Raw genomic sequence first — 17,500 nt, forward strand, 5'->3', positions numbered from 1 at the left:
CAAACAACGCTGTTTCAGCCACCTCAAGTCATCCATCCATTAACAAACAACGCTGTTTCAGCCGCCTCAAGTCATCCATCCACTAACAAACAACGCTGTTTCAGCCGCCTAAGGTCATCCACTAACAAACAACGCTGTTTCAGCCACCTCAAGTCATCCATCCATTAACAAACAACGCTGTTTCAGCCGCCTCAAGTCATCCATCCACTAACAAACAACGCTGTTTCAGCCGCCTAAGGTCATCCACTAACAAACAACGCTGTTTCAGCCACCTCAAGTCATCCATCCATTAACAAACAACGCTGTTTCAGCCGCCTCAAGTCGAAGAGCAACACGCTGCACGTCAACCTCTTCATGGCCTTCATCCTCAGGGCCGTGGTGTCCTTCGCCAAGGAGCTGCTCTTCGTGCAGGACCTGGGCTTCCACAAGGACGTCCGCAGGATGCCTGATGGCCGCCTGGAGTTCATCCAGCACGGAACGGTGAGTTGGGAAGGGAAGGGGTGAGAGGGGTGGGGGTGGGGGTGGGGGGTGTTCCACTGTCACGGTTAGAGGACTTTGATTCACTGTCACGGTTAGATGAGTCTTGTCTACTGGTCTGTCCTACTTCAGTCAACTGATTTAAAACGGATGATTTTCGCACGGTGCTCATACAAATACTGGCCTATTATCATTATAATTATATTATTATTATTATTATTAAAACCAATGATTTTATTACTGTGCTCATACAAACACTGGTCTATTATTATTATATTTATTATTATTAAAACGGATGATTTTCGTACGGCGCTCATTCAAATACTGGTCAATTATTAGTATAATTGTATTATTATTATGTTGTTGTTGTCTCGTTCATCATTTATCAGATGGATTCCCCCGTCTCTTCGACGAAGGCGGCAGTACGTTGCAGGTCCTCCAGTCCTCCGTAGAGCTTCCGGGCCGCTGGGATTGGGTCGGGCCAGGTTTTCTCTCGGAGCGCTTGGTGGAGTGGGCAGGACTGCAGCAGATGTTGTGTTGTCTGGCTGCCTGTTCGACAGCAGGGGCACTGCTCTGTGTCACCGATACGGAATTTCGTGTACAGGTGGTGGTGTTTCAGGCGGTTGTGGCCTGTCCTGAGCCTGAAAATGGCTACCTGCTCTCGACGAGTCAGCAGGTAGTACGGGTCTGCTCTGTTGTGGCGTGGATGCTGCTGCTTCCACTTGTTCTGCAGCTTGGCCTTAAAGATGGTCCTGGATTCAGAGTAGCTGGTAGACCTGTCCATTTGCACTTTCGTAGTGCCTTCCATTGCCAGAGAGTCAGCAGTCTCGTTGCCAAGCACGTTGAAGTGGGAGGGAATCCACTGCAGGGTGACTGTGTGACTTGTGCAGAGGGAGGCGAGAGAGGAGGACAGATCGTTGAGTTCTGGATCTCTGTTGGACCAAAGAGCCTGCAAGATGGACAGGGCGTTGATCAGGAAGACAACGTTGTGGCTGGCGTAGGGGCTGACCTCGATGTGGGCTGCTGCTGTTTTCAAGGCTTCTGCTTCGGCTCTGTAATTGGTGGAGTACAGGTCGGTAGCGAGGCAGATCTTTTCTTCTCTGCTTCCTGGATACTGAACATAGACTCCTGCCCCTCCGTTCCGAATGGCATCTGCCGCAGAGCCGTCAGTGTAGACATGAGGCCAGAACTCTTTGGGGAACTGGGTGTGAAGGTGTTCAAGGTTGAGGGACTTTCTTTCAGGGCCGCTTTGAGAATCTTTGGGGCCAACACCAGGGATGCTGCACTGGATGAGGGGAGGGGTTCCTTCGCTCCAGGCAGGGACAGCAAGACACCGGGGTATCACTTTGGGGGCATGGTCAAGGATATCCTGATGTTGCCGTTCAAGGATCCTGCTCTGGTGTATGAAGCCACCTCTGTTCAGCCATCCTTTTGTTGGCTGGGACAGTCTGTTCTTCATGGGGTGGCCTTGCAACCTCTTGAACTTGGCAGCCTGGGTCAGGAATTTGGCGTCTCTGCGGTCCTCAAGGGGCTGGACTCTGTGATGGTTTCAAGCTCCTGAATTGGCGTAGACCTCATGGCCCGTGATGATACGGGTAGCTTGATTCTGAACTTTGCTGATCCGTTCAAAGTTGGACTTGGCCGTAATGCCCCATGCAGTCATGCCATACTCCAGCACTGGCCTGACTCTACCCGTGTACAGACTCCTGAGGGTCGTGTTGTCTGCGCCCCATGTTGTTCCTGCCAGCTTCTTCATGAGGGCAAGTCGTACTTTTGCTCCTGAATCTGCTTTCTCTGTTTGCTTCTTCCACGTCAGGCGTTTGTCAAAAGTGACTCCCAGATACGTGGGGTTGTTCTCAGCAAGCAGAGTTTGTCCATTGATACGCAGGTTGGCCTTCTGTTCTTTGGGTGAGAGGCTGAAAACAGTGTAAGTGGACTTTTTGGTATTGTCACCAGCCACTGTTTTGTCCAGCTTTCGAGAACATTCAGCGCCTGCTGTAGTCTGTAGTTGGCAGTTGTGAGGTGTTCTTCCGAGCACCATGGGACAAGATCGTCTGCAAAGATGGTTCCCTGGACTTTGCGTGGCATATCTTTGACGATGTCGTTGATAAAGACGAGGAATAGTGTAGGGCTGAGGACAACTCCTTGAAGAACCCCTTCTCTCAGTTTCTTCTTCCGACTGTATGCTCCATTGACATGGACTCGGGCCTTCCTATTGTTCAGGTACTGCGAGATCCACTGGTACATACCACCAGTCACACCACTCTTCTGGAGCTTCCTCCAGAGGCCATCCTTCCAGACTTTGTCGTATGCCTTTTCTATATCTATCCACACCGTCAGTGTGTGCTGTTTGCCCTGGAAGCCATCCTCGATCTTCTGGGCTATGTAGTCACTTGGTCCTCAGTGGAATGATGTTGGCGGAAGCCTGCTTGCTCTGGAGTGATGATGTTGTTCTTCTCCAGGTGCCAAACTAGGTGCGAGTTGATCATACGCTCTAGGAGCTTGCCCACACAGCTGGTGAGGCTGATGGGGTGATAACTATCAGCCCTGGCTCTGTCTTTGCCCTTCTTGTGGATGGGCACCATGTCAGCTTCTCGCCAGCTCTGTGGAACATGCCCCGTCTTCCAACTTTTGTTGAAGAGAGCAAGGAGTTTGGTCTTTGCTTTGGTGCCACGGTGTTTTAGCATTTCATTGGTGACTTTGTCAGGACCTGGAGATTTATTGTCCTGTAAAGAATTTACGGCTTCTTCAAACTCCTTCAGTTTGAAAGGCCTGTCCATATATTCAGGTTGGTCTTGGTCATCCTGATGACTCTTCATTTCATCATGGACTTGTTGTTTTCTGTCCTCTGACACAGTGATGTTGCTGATCTGCTCATAGCTGTCTATGAAGCAATTTGGTGCCTCTCTCTCTGTCACCATCTCCTGGTCTTTTTGAAGCGTGACAGGCCCTGACCTTGTCTCTTCGTTGTTCATGGCTTTGGTGAGTTTCTAGAGTTTGCTGCCATCTCTGTCAAGGTTCAACTTTTCTGTTTTCTCCATCCAGCTTGTTCTTGCAGCTTGGATGTAGGCCTTTCTGTATTTGACAGTGCAGGCTTTGAGAGTAACGTTTTCTTGTGTTGGGTTGTTTTCAACTTCCTCTCTAGTCCTTGTCACTTCATCTTCAAGCTCCTGCAGCTCTTCTGTCCAACATGGCCTGTAGTTCGTGCGAGCGCCACGTGGAATTGCCTCCAAGGCTGCTTTCACGATGACTTGGTTGAAGGTTTTGGTGGCTCTGTTGATGTTGTAATTGTCCGTTTTGATGGTCTTGCAGTACTCGTCAGAGAGGCCCGCGAACATCTCCCAATCCACCTTCTTGTAATTCCATCTGGGAAAGGACTTGATATCGCTTGGTGTATACTGCAAATTGATGGCCAGTAGTACTGGTCTGTGGTTGCTGCCTGAAATTTGTCTTTGTACCTTCCTGCTGTTTTTTTTTTTTTGTGTGTGTGTGTGTGTGTGTGTGTGTGCAAGGTCTTCAGTGGCAAAGGCAAGATCTGGGGTGGTCGTGGTGAGCCATCGACGAGAGAAGGAGGTTGGTGGCTCTTCTGGATTATTCAGCAGAAGCAGATTGCTCTCTATCTGCCAGTCCTCCACTTCATCTCCTCTTCAGTCATTCTCACTGTAACCCCAACAGGTTGAGTGGCTGTTAAAATCACCCACTACCAAGCAGTTCTCTGATAGTATGTCCATTCTCTGTAAAGAGAGCTCTTTGTCTTGAGGACAGTACACGTTGAAGATGGTGATGACAGTCTTGTCCACTGTAATCTTGATTCCGTGGATTTCAGCTTCCTGATTTGTATCCACTGTAAATTCTGAGGCTGATAAACTGTTCTTGACGAGTGTCTGCACTCCTCCTTTTGATCTTCCTTCTCTGTCCATCATGAAGGTTTGGTAACCTCTGTCCATCATGAAGGTTTGGCAACCTCTGACTCTGAACCTGTGGATGGGTTCCAGGTGTGTCTCCTGGATACAGGCCACGTCGTGTTTCTGCATATAGTCTTTCAGTAAGTGGAATCTTTTTGTGGTAGATGCCCTCTGCATTCCACTGGAGAATGTTGAGTGGTCTAGAGGTTTCTCTGGGGTCAGATGTTTTCCGGCCATTTGCAGTTTTCCTCCGCCTCCAGAGCCTGGCTCCTCACAACGGGACGGGGTGACCACCAGTAGAATGGGGTGGCGCCTTTTGAGGCACAGGTCCCGGCACTCTACCAGCCTGGCTCCTCACAACGGGACGGGTGACCACCAGTAGAATGGGGTGGCGCCTTTTGAGGCACACGGCCCGGCACTCTACCAGCCTGGCTCCTCACAACGGGACGGGTGACCACCAGTAGAATGGGGTGGCGCTTATTCAAATACTGGTCAATTATCATTATGATTTTGTTTAAATAATTGTAATTGATAAATAAATTATGATATATTGAATAAATTTAACAATACTAAGAATAAGAACAATAATAATAATTGTGATGATGATGATAATAATAATAATGTTATTGTTAGATAGATATACTAAATAAATAAATAAATAATGTATTAAATGAATATGATATTATCATCATCATTATTAGTGGTAGTTGTAGTGATGACAATGATGATGATAACAACAACAATAATAATAACATATGATGAATAAAACATATTTAGAAGACAAGTCGTTGAGTCTTTTTTGTAATGAACACTTTTGTTTTTAACATCTTCATTTTTCAAGTTAACACAAACAAGAAAAAATAAATTGAAACAGATAAGCAGAAGACACACGGGCACGAACGCACACGCGCACGCACCCACGCAGGCCTGCACCCATGCACGCACGCGCACACACACACACACACACACACACACATATATATATATATATATATATATATATACCATCATGATCATCAATATGAACGAAGTATGCTTACAATTCTCAATGACACTTTTCTCTCACGCCCCCCTACTAATTTTATCCACCCACACACAAACGCCACCTCCACATAGAATGGATCCTAAAGACCAAGGTGGCAGAATGGTCAAGACGCTCATCTGCCAATACAGAGACCGTGAGGGTCTGGGTTCGAATCCCGCTCTCGCCCTTTCTCCCAAGTTTGACTGGAAAATCGAACTGAGCGTGTAGTCATTCGAATGAGACGATAAACCGAAGTCCCGTGTGCAGCAGCACTTGGCGCACTGAAAAAGAACACATGGCGAAGAATGTTGTCGTCAGGCAAACTTCTGTAGTAGAAATCCAATCTGGTAAGGACACAAATGTATCTGCATGCACTCAAGGCCTGACTGAGTGCATGCAGATACATTTGTGTCCTTACCAGATTGGATTTCTACTACAGAAGTTTGCCTGACGACAACATTCTTCGGCCCCCCATTATGAGTCTCGTGACGGGTGCAGCAGCCGAGTAAACTGAAACTGAAACGACCCCCATTATGAGTCTCGTGACGGGTGCAACAGCCGAGTGTTAAAGCGTTGGACTTTAAATCCGAAGGTCCCATGTTCGAATCTCGACAACGGTGCCTGGTGGGTAAAGGGTGGAGTTTTTTTCTGATCTCCCAGGTCAACATTATGTGCAGACCCGCTTTTACCTGAACCTCCTTCGTGTGTATACACAATCAGAAGATCAAATACGCACGTTAAAGATCCTGTAATCCGTGTCAGAGTTTGGTTGGTTATGGAAACAAAAACATACCCAGCATGCACACCCCCGAAAACGGAGTATGGCTGCCTACATGGCGGGGTAAAAACGGTCATACACGTAAAAGCCCACTCGTGTGCATACGAGTGAACGTGGGAGTTGCAGCCCACGAACAAAGAAGAAGAAGAAAAATCTGAGTCTCGCCATTTCGTGCTTATTTTATGCAGAATAGTTGGACTATTGAAAAAAGATGTACTTCTGGTTTAAAATAAGAACTTCCGGTTTGCAGCACTGGGAGTGCCGGGCCCTGATGTCGCTCTTCGTCTACGCCATCTGTGTCAGTCAGATGTGGATCTTCGTGGAGGGGCTGTACCTGCACATGCTGATCTACAGGACTCTCTCCACCGAGAGGCGGGGCGTCCGCAACTACGTCCTGCTGGGCTGGCGTGAGTAGCGGGCCTCTTCAGGTCGTGGGTGTGTTTGTCAGGCCTGTCCGACAATGATCACCAGGACAGCAGAGGAGGCAACTGCTGTTCCGACTATCTGGGTCAGAATTTGATTATAGTGGAGAGTGTCTTGCCCAAGTTACATCCCCACTCTCTCGGCCAAGAGGGTTTTTAAGACAGTCAGCGTTGGGGTGGTTCCCAAAGGCCAATTGTGGCTCCCAAGGCTGCAGCACTAAGAGCCAGTGCAATTTTGATCTCCTAGTTTGAGAGTCGTAGTCCTTCACAAAAGACTAAGCTGTAAATGACTTCCCATTGCAATGGAGAAACCACTGATCATGCAGCTCTCACTTTGCTGTTGGCCCAACTGTAAACTTATGTCAATCTGTGATACCAGCTGAGTGTTGGGCCTTCTGTAAACATGTCCCTCTGTGATAACAGCTGAGTGTTGGGCCTTCTGTAAACATGTCCCTCTGTGATAACAGCTGAGTGTTGGGCCTTCTGTAAACATGTCCCTCTGTGATAACAGCTGAGTGTTGGGCCTTCTGTAAACATGTCACTGTGATACCAGCTGAGTGTTGGGCCTACTGTAAACATGTCCCTCTGTGATACCAGCTGAGTGTTGGGCCTACTGTAAACATGTCCCTCTGTGATACCAGCTGAGTGTTGGGCCTACTGTAAACATGTCACTGTGATACCAGCTGAGTGTTGGGCCTACTGTAAACATGTCACTGTGATACCAGCTGAGTGTTGGGCCTACTGTAAACATGTCACTGTGATACCAGCTGAGTGTTGGGCCTACTGTAAACATGTCACTGTGATACCAGCTGAGGGGCCTACTGTAAACATGTGACTCTGTGATACCAGCTGAGTGTTGGGCCTACTGTAAACATGTGACTCTGTGATACCAGCTGAGTGTTGGGCCTAATCATGGGTAATGGTGGTAGTGAGTGAGAAAGAGGAGGTGGCAGTGGTGGTGGTGATGGTGGTGGTTCTTTGCGGCTGTTGTTGTTGAGAGAGGAAAATGTGGGTGGGTGGGTGGTGGTGGGGGCAGTGGTGGTGGTGACGGTGGTGGTTCTTTGCAGCTGTTGTTGGTGAGAGAGGAAAAGGTGGGTGGGTGGTGGTGGTGGTGGTGGTGTGCGTGTAATACAGGTTCTCCACGTCGCGGCTACTGTTGTTGTTGTGGGCGAGAAAAGAGGTGGTGGAGGTGGTGGTGGCTCTTTACGGCTGTTGTTGGTTAGAGAGGAAAAAGTGGGTGGTGGTGGTGGTGGTTCTAATTTGCCGTTCTTGTTGGTGAGAGAGGAAAAGGTGGGTGGTGGTGGTGGTGGTGGTTTGGTAATAGTGATGGTGTGAATGTAATATTGGTTCTCCACTGCGTGGCTACTGTTGGTGGTGGGTGAGGAAGAGGAGGAGGTGGTGGTGGAGGTGGTGGTGGTGGTTCTAATTTGCCGTTCTTGTTGGTGAGAGAGGAAAAGGTGGGTGGTGGTGGTGATGACGGTGGTGGTTTGGTCATGGTGATGGTGTGAATGTAATGAAGGTTCTTCTCTTCGTGGCTACTGGTGTTGCTGCTGCTGTTGTTGTTGCAATTGTTGCTGCTGAATGAGAAGGTTGTGGTGGTGGTGACGGAGATAGTGGTGATGATAGTAATGTCTCGCAAGTTCTTGAACTGTCTGTCCATACATTTAGTGAATGTATAAACACTTTGTGGGGGTGGGTGGGAGAGGGGGGACGCATGTGATGTTGATCAACACCATCCTCCCTTCCTTCCTTCCGTCCTTGTTCACCTCTCGGTTGTTGGGTTTTTTGTTGTTTGTCGTTGTCTTCTTTCTCCCTTCCTTCCTCCCTTCCTCCCTTCCTTCCTTCCTTCCGTCCTTGTTCACCACTCGGTGGTTGGGTTTTTTGTTGTTTGTCGTTGTCTTCTTTCTCCCTTCCTCTCACTCTTCCTCACTTGCTTGAGATGCTCGTTTGTTTCCTTGCCTGATGAAAACTAACGAATGGGCTGGTGAGCTGACTGGTTTTGATGAAACAAGTTTAGAGCAGTTTATCATTGGCAGTTTGGAGCAGTTTATCATTGGCAGTTTAGACCAGTTTATCAATGGCAGTTTAGGGCAGTTTATCAACGTCAGGTTAGAGCAGTTTATCAACAGCAGTTTGGAGCAGTTTATCAACGGCAGTTTAGAGCAGTTTATCAACGGCAGTTTAGAGCAGTTTATCATCAGCAGTTTGGAGCAGTTTATCAACGGCAGGTTAGAGCAGTTTATCATCAGCAGTTTGGAGCAGTTTATCATTGGCAGTTTGGAGCAGTTTATCATTGGCAGTTTGGAGCAGTTTATCAACAGCAGTTTGGAGCAGTTTATCATTGGCAGTTTGGAGCAGTTTATCATTGGCAGTTTGGAGCAGTTTATCAACGGCAGTTTAAAGCAGTTTATCAACGGCAGTTTAGAGCAGTTAATCAATGGCAGTTTAGGGCAGTTTATCAACGGCAGGTTAGAGCAGTTTATCAACAGCAGTTTGGAGCAGTTTATCAACGGCAGTTTAGAGCAGTTTATCAACGGCAGTTTAGAGCAGTTTATCATCAGCAGTTTGGAGCAGTTTATCAACGGCAGTTTGGAGCAGTTTATCAACAGCAGTTTGGAGCAGTTTATCAACGGCAGTTTATCATCAGCAGTTTGGAGCAGTTTATCAATGACAGTTTAGAGCAGTTTATCAACGGCAGTTTGGAGCAGTTTATCATTATCAGTTTAAACCGGTTCATCAGTGGCAGTTTGGAGCAGTTTATCAACGGTAGTTTAAAGCAGTTAATCAACGGCAGTTTAAAGCAGTTTATCAACGGCAGTTTAGGGCAGTTTATCTTTAGCAGTTTAGAGCAGTTTATCAACAGCAGTTTGGAGCAGTTTATCAACGGCAGTTTAGAGCAGTTTATCATCAGCAGTTTGCGTTTATCATTGGCAGTTTGGAGCAGTTTATCATTGGCAGTTTGGAGCAGTTTATCAACAGCAGTTTAGAGCAGTTTATCATCAGCAGTTTAGGGCAGTTTATCAACGGCAGTTTAGAGCAGTTTATCAACGCCAGTTTAGAGCAGTTTATCATCAGCAGTTTGGAGCAGTTTATCAACGGCAGTTTGGAGCAGTTTATCATTGGCAGTTTGGAGCAGTTTATCATTGGCAGTTTGGAGCAGTTTATCAACGGCACTTTGGAGCAGTTTATCATTGGCAGTTTGGAGCAGTTTATCAACGGCAGTTTAGAGCAGTTTATCATCAGCAGTTTGGAGCAGTTTATCAACGGCAGTTTAAAGCAGTTTATCAACGGCAGTTTAGAGCAGTTTATCATCAGCAGTTTAGAGCAGTTTATCATTGGCAGTTTAGAGCAGTTTATCATCAGCAGTTTAGAGCAGTTTATCAACGGCAGTTTAGGGCAGTTTATCAACGGCAGTTTAGAGCAGTTTATCCACGGCAGTTTAGAGCAGTTTATCAACGGCAGTTTAGGGCAGTTTGTCAACGGCAGTTTAGAGCAGTTTATCAACGGCAGTTTAGAGCAGTTTATCATCAGCAGTTTAGAGCAGTTTATCAACGGCAGGTTAGAGCAGTTTATCAACGGCAGTTTAGAGCAGTTTATCATCAGCAGTTTAGAGCAGTTTATCAAAGGCAGTTTGGAGCAGTTTATCATCAGCAGTTTAGAGCAGTTTATCAACGGCAGGTTAGAGCAGTTTATCAACGGCAGGTTAGAGCAGTTTATCATCAGCAGTTTGGAGCAGTTTATCAACGGCAGTTTGGAGCAGTTTATCATTGGCAGTTTGGAGCAGTTTATCATTGGCAGTTTGGAGCAGTTTATCATTGGCAGTTTGGAGCAGTTTATCATTGGCAGTTTGGAGCAGTTTATCAACGGCAGTTTAAAGCAGTTTATCAACGGCAGTTTAGAGCAGTTAATCAATGGCAGTTTAGGGCAGTTTATCAACGGCAGGTTAGAGCAGTTTATCAACAGCAGTTTGGAGCAGTTTATCAACGGCAGTTTAGAGCAGTTTATCAACGGCAGTTTAGAGCAGTTTATCATCAGCAGTTTGGAGCAGTTTATCAACGGCAGTTTGGAGCAGTTTATCAACAGCAGTTTGGAGCAGTTTATCAACGGCAGTTTATCATCAGCAGTTTGGAGCAGTTTATCAATGACAGTTTAGAGCAGTTTATCAACGGCAGTTTAGAGCAGTTTATCATTATCAGTTTAAACCGGTTTATCAGTGGCAGTTTGGAGCAGTTTATCAACGGTAGTTTAAAGCAGTTAATCAACGGCAGTTTAAAGCAGTTTATCAACGGCAGTTTAGAGCAGTTTATCATCAGCAGTTTGCGTTTATCATTGGCAGTTTGGAGCAGTTTATCATTGGCAGTTTGGAGCAGTTTATCAACAGCAGTTTAGAGCAGTTTATCATCAGCAGTTTAGGGCAGTTTATCAACGGCAGTTTAGAGCAGTTTATCAACGGCAGTTTATGGCAGTTTATCAACGGCAGTTTAGAGCAGTTTATCATCAGCAGTTTGGAGCAGTTTATCAACGGCAGTTTGGAGCAGTTTATCATTGGCAGTTTGGAGCATTTTATCATTGGCAGTTTGGAGCAGTTTATCAACGGCACTTTGGAGCAGTTTATCATTGGCAGTTTGGAGCAGTTTATCAACGGTAGTTTGGAGCAGTTTATCATCAGCAGTTTGGAGCAGTTTATCAACGGCAGTTTAAAGCAGTTTATCAACGGCAGTTTAGAGCAGTTTATCATCAGCAGTTTAGAGCAGTTTATCATTGGCAGTTTAGAGCAGTTTATCATCAGCAGTTTAGAGCAGTTTATCAACGGCAGTTTAGGGCAGTTTATCAACGGCAGTTTAGAGCAGTTTATCATCAGCAGTTTAGAGCAGTTTATCAACGGCAGTTTAGGGCAGTTTGTCAACGGCAGTTTAGAGCAGTTTATCAACGGCAGTTTAGAGCAGTTTATCATCAGCAGTTTAGAGCAGTTTATCAACGGCAGGTTAGAGCAGTTTATCAACGGCAGTTTAGAGAAGTTTATCATCAGCAGTTTAGAGCAGTTTATCAACGGCAGTTTGGAGCAGTTTATCATCAGCAGTTTAGAGCAGTTTATCAACGGCAGGTTAGAGCAGTTTATCAACGGCAGGTTAGTGCAGTTTATCATCAGCAGTTTGGAGCAGTTTATCAACGGCAGTTTGGAGCAGTTTATCATTGGCAGTTTGGAGCAGTTTATCATTGGCAGTTTGGAGCAGTTTATCAACGACAGTTTGGAGCAGTTTATCATTGGCAGTTTGGAGCAGTTTATCATTGACAGTTTGGAGCAGTTGATCAACGGCAGTTTAAAGCAGTTTATCAACGGCAGTTTAGAGCAGTTAATCAATGGCAGTTTAGGGCAGTTTATCAACGTCAGGTTAGAGCAGTTTATCAACAGCAGTTTGGAGCAGTTTATCAACGGCAGTTTAGAGCAGTTTATCAACGGCAGTTTGGAGCAGTTTATCATCAGCAGTTTGGAGTAGTTTATCAACGGCAGGTTAGAGCAGTTTATCATCAGCAGTTTGGAGCAGTTTATCAACGGCAGTTTGGAGCAGTTTATCAATGGCAGTTTGGAGCAATTTATCAACGGCAGTTTGGAGCAGTTTATCATTGGCAGTTTGGAGCAGTTTATCATTGGCAGTTTGGAGCAGTTTATCAACGGCAGTTTGCAGCAGTTTATCATTGGCAGTTTGGAGCAGTTTATCATTGGCAGTTTGGAGCTGTTTATCATCAGCAGTTTGGAGCAGTTTATCAACGGCAGTTTAAAGCAGTTTATCAACGGCAGTGTAGAGCAGTTTATCTTTAGCAGTTTAGAGCAGTTTATCTTTAGCAGTTTAAAGCAGTTTATCAACGGCAGTTTAGAGCAGTTTATCAACGGCAGTTTGGAGCAGTTTATCAGTATCAGTTTAAACCAGTTTATGAGTGGCAGTTTGGAGCAGTTTATCATTGGCAGTTTAGAGCAGTTTATCATCAGCAGTTTAGAGCAGTTTATCATTGGCATTTTAGAGCAGTTTATCATTGGCAGTTTAAACCAGTTTATCATTGGCAGTTTAGAGCAGTTTATCATCGGCAGTTTGGAGCAGTTTATCATCAGCAGTTTAGAGCAGTTTATCAACGGCAGTTTAGGGCAGTTTATCAACGGCAGTTTAGAGCAATTTATCATCGGCAGTTTAGAGCAGTTTATCATCGGCAGTTTGCGTTTATCTTTGGCAGCTTGGAGCAGTTTATCATTGGCAGTTTGGAGCAGTTTATCATTGGCAGTTTGGAGTGGTTTATCATTGGCAGTTTGGAGCAGTTTATCATCAGCAGTTTGGAGCAGTTTATCAACGGCAGTTTAAAGCAGTTGATCAACGGCAGTTTAGAGCAGTTTATCTTTAGCAGTTTAGAGCAGTTTATGAACGGCAGTTTAGGGCAGTTTAGAGCAGTTTATCAACAGCAGTTTGGAGCAGTTTATCAACGGCAGTTTAGAGCAGTTTATCAACGGCAGTTTAGAGCAGTTTATCAACGGCAGTTTAGAGCAGTTTATCAACGGCAGTTTAGAGCAGTTTATCAACGGCAAGTTGGAGCAGTTTATCAACGGCAGTTTAGAGCAGTTTATCATCAGCAGTTTAGAGCAGTTTATCAACGGCAGTTTAGAGCAGTTTATCAACGGCAGGTTGGAGCAGTTTGTCAACGGCAGTTTAGAGCAGTTTATCATTGGCAGTTTAGAGCAGTTTATCAACGGCAGTTTAGAGCAGTTTATCAACGGCAGTTTAGAGCAGTTTATCATCAGCAGTTTAGAGCAGTTTATCAACGGCAGGTTGGAGCAGTTTATCATCAGCAGTTTAGAGCAGTTTATTAACGGCAAGTTGGAGCAGTTTATCAACGGCAGTTTAAAGCAGTTTATCATCAGCAGTTTAGAGCAGTTTATCAACGGCAGTTTAGACCAGTTTATCTTCGGCGAGACTGGTTTCATGGCTGTACACACAGATAGCTGATGTTGCAAAATCCTGGAAGGTTACAATGAAACTGAATGCATGTGTGCAGCGAATTAAATGCATTTTCGAATATGCAAAATCACTGACGCAACCGTTCCAAAAAATCTTTCGTAACACACTTGCGTATGTGCCTACGCGTGCCACACGCACTCACACACACAAGCACATGTACGTACATATGAACGCACGCAAGCAAATTAAACACGAACACACGCAAGCTCGGAGGCTGTCATTTGAAAATGGACACGCCCATACGAAAATGATGTTTTGTTGTTCACTTAGTTGCTGCTGTTTGTTATTTTTTCACTCACAGACAGACGCAATCACTCACGCACGCACACACACACATACACACGCACGCACGCAAGCACGCGCGAACACGTGCACACTCGGTTAGATACCTACTCTCACTTAAAATTTGGCATGCGTGTAATTATACTGTATGCGTGTTGTTGTTTTGTTTTTTGTTGTTGTTGTTGCTGTTGTTTGTTGTTTTTGTTGTTGTTTTTGTTGTTGTGTTGTTTTGTTTTTTGTTATTGTTGTTGTTGTTGTTGTTTTTTGTTACTAGTGGTGGTGGTGGTTTTAAGGTTCGACATTGGTTTATTCATACCATAGACATTGATTTATTTCGTGCGCTTGTGTGTGTGTGTGTGTGTGTGTGTGTGTGTGTGTGTGTGTGTGTGTGTGTGTGTGCGTGCAGTCTCCCCTCTTCTGTTCTTCATTCCATGGATGATCGCCAAAGTGATGACAGATAACCACTAGTGAGTATGATGGAAATGAGAGTTACAGCTACTTACAGGTGATGGTGAATGTGTGTGTGTGTGTGTGTGTGTGTGTGTGTGTGTGTCTGTCTGTCTGTCTGTCTATTCCTTTTATGTGTCTCTCGCTCTCTGTCTCTCTGTCTCTGTCTCTGTCTCTCTCTCACATACACACACACACACACACACACACACACACACAAATATATATATATATATATATATATATATATATATATATATAGAGAGAGAGAGAGAGAGAGAGAGAGAGAGAGAGAGAGATGTTTTCTACTGAAAAGTATGAATATTAATGTCATCATGTTTTCTGTACTGTTTTATATGGATTTTTTTCGATTTGCATTGCATTATCAATTATAAATTATATTGATATTTTGATATTGACATGATCCCCACCACCATCCTTCCTGTGGTTGAGGTGTATTGTTTTGTTTTTTATTCCACAATATTAACTAAGTTATATTGAACAATTAAACGATATTATTTTCCTCCCTTGTCTGTGTAGAGAATGTTTATATTTTACAATAGGCCTATATGAGAAAACTATATTAAACAATTAATCGACGTCATTTCCCCATGTAGTTGTTGTGTAGAATGCGGTGATTTTATATTCCATGATACAAGATCATCGTGGACGATTAAATTATATCATCAATTATATTAACTGAAATGTATTGAACAATTAAACATTACTTTTCTTCTTTACCTGTGTATAGAATGTTTTTATTTCACAATAAATATACAGGCCCATACGAGAAACTATGAAAAACAATTAAGCAACGTCATTTTCCCATGTAGCTGTGTATAGAATGTTTTTTTTATTTTACAACAGGCCCATAAGAGAAACTATGAAAAACAATTAAGCAACGTCATTTCCCCATGTAGCTGTGTATAGAATGTTTTTATTTCACAATAAATATACAGGCCCGTACGAGAAACTATGAAAAAGAATTAAGCAACTTCATTTCCCCATGTACCTGTGTATAGAATGTTTTTATTTTACAATACGTATACAGGCCCGTACGAGAAACTATGAAAAACAATTAAGCAACGTCATTTCCCCATGTAGCTGTTGTGAGGAATGCGTTTTTTAATTCCACAATACAAATTATGGTGAACAATTAAATTTCATGATTTTCCAATGCAGGTACGTGTAGACAATGTTTTCCCATAATCTAAGATAAATTATATCAAACAGTGAAACAAACCATTGATAATGGAGACGTTGTCACCTTTTCTCTCTGTGTGTGTATGTCTGTGTGTGTGTGTGTGTGTGTGTGTGTGTGTGTGTGTGTGTGTGCGCGCGCGTGTGTGCGTGCGTGCGTGCGCGTGTCCGTGCGTGCGTGTGTGCGTGCGTGCGTGAGTGCGTGCGTGCGTGAGTGCGTGCGTGTGTGTGTGCGCGCGCGCGCGCGCGTGTGTGTGTGTGTGTGTGTGTCTGTGTGTGTGTGTGTGTAGTTGCTGGACCATCTCCACCAAGCCTGACCTGGTGTGGATCCTGCGTGGACCTATGATGGCCACAGTGATTGTGAGTACCTAGTTTCCTCCCTTCTCTCCCCTACTTACCCCCCTTCTCTCCCCAACTTACCCCCCTTCTCTCCCCTACTTACCCCCCTTCTCTCCCCTACTTACCCCCCTTCTCTCCCCTACTTACCCCCCTTCTCTCCCCAACTAACCTCCCTTCTCTGTAGGTTCCACAGGGATTGAGCACCTAGTTACCTCCCTTCTCTCCCCTAGTTACCTCCTTCTCCCTCCCCCCCCCCCACAAATCCCCCCCCCCCCCAAAAAAAAAAACCCTTAGTTACCTCCTTCTCCTCCCACAAGGTCCCACAGTGATTGTGAGTACCTCGTTACCTCCTTCTGCCCCCTAGTTACCTCCTTCTCCCCCTTAGTTACTTCCTTCTCCCCCATAGTTATTTCTTTCTGCCCCCTAGTTACCTCCTTCCCCCCCCCAGTTACCTCCTTCTGCCCCGTAGTTACCTCCTTCAGCCCCTAGTTACCTCCTTCTCCCCCTAGTTACCTCCTTCTGCCCCTAGTTACCTCCTTCTCCCCCTAGTTACCTCCTTCAGCCCCTAGTTACCTCCTTCTCCCCCTAGTTACCTCCTTCAGCCCCTAGTTACCTCCTTCTCCCCCTAGTTACCTCCTTCAGCCCCTAGTTACCTCCTTCTGCCCCCTAGTTACCTCCTTCTGCCCCCTAGTTACCTCCTTCTCCCCCTAGTTACCTCCTTCTCCCCCTAGTTACCTCCTTCTGCCCCTAGTTACCTCCTTCTCCCCCTAGTTACCTCCTTCTCCCCCTTAGTTACTTCCTTCTCCCCCATAGTTATTTCTTTCTGCCCCCTAGTTACCTCCTTCCCCCCCTAGTTACCTCCTTCCCCCCCCAGTTACCTCCTTCTGCCCCGTAGTTACCTCCTTCAGCCCCTAGTTACCTCCTTCTCCCCCTAGTTACCTCCTTCTGCCCCTAGTTACCTCCTTCTCCCCCTAGTTACCTCCTTCAGCCCCTAGTTACCTCCTTCTCCCCCTAGTTACCTCCTTCAGCCCCTAGTTACCTCCTTCTCCCCCTAGTTACCTCCTTCTGCCCCGTAGTTACCTCCTTCAGCCCCTAGTTACCTCCTTCTCCCCCTAGTTACCTCCTTCTGCCCCCTAGTTACCTCCTTCTCCCCCTAGTTACCTCCTTCTGCCCCCTAGTTACCTCCTTCTCCCCCTTAGTTACTTCCTTCTCCCCCATAGTTACCTCCTTCTGCCCCCTAGTTACCTCCTTCCCCCCCTAGTCACCTCCCTCCTCCCCCCTAATTACCTCCTTTCCCCCCCCGTAGTTACCTCCTTCTGCCCCCTAGTTACCTCCTTCCCCCCCTAGTCACCTCCCTCCTCCCCCCTAATTACCTCCTTTCCCCCCCGTAGTTACCTCCTTCTGCTCCCTAGTTACCTCCTCCTCCCCCTAGTTACCTCCTTCTGCCCCCTAGTTACCTCCTTTCCCCCCCGTAGTTACCTCCTTCTGCTCCCTAGTTACCTCCTTTCCCCCCCGTAGTTACCTCCTTCTTCCCCCTAGTTACCTCCTTCCCCCCCTAGTCACCTCCCTCCTCCCCCCTAATTACCTCCTTTCCCCCCCGTAGTTACCTCCTTCTGCTCCCT

General features: G+C 45.8%; 1 protein-coding gene across 2 annotated transcripts in view; it reads left to right on the forward strand.

Moving 5' to 3' along the window:
* LOC143294405 (secretin receptor-like) overlaps window positions 1-17,500 on the forward strand; it is a 390,191-nt gene that overhangs the window by 352,065 nt on the left and 20,626 nt on the right. For both annotated transcript variants that reach the window (XM_076605882.1, XM_076605883.1), the window contains exons 6-9: window positions 312-480; window positions 6,435-6,591; window positions 14,299-14,359; window positions 15,830-15,899. In XM_076605882.1, the coding sequence (XP_076461997.1) occupies window positions 312-480; window positions 6,435-6,591; window positions 14,299-14,359; window positions 15,830-15,899 (457 nt within the window). The remainder of the gene's footprint in view (window positions 1-311; window positions 481-6,434; window positions 6,592-14,298; window positions 14,360-15,829; window positions 15,900-17,500) is intronic.

This window comes from Babylonia areolata, chromosome 19 (genome assembly GCF_041734735.1).
Source record: "Babylonia areolata isolate BAREFJ2019XMU chromosome 19, ASM4173473v1, whole genome shotgun sequence".
NCBI classification, from domain to species: Eukaryota; Metazoa; Mollusca; class Gastropoda; order Neogastropoda; family Buccinidae; genus Babylonia; species Babylonia areolata.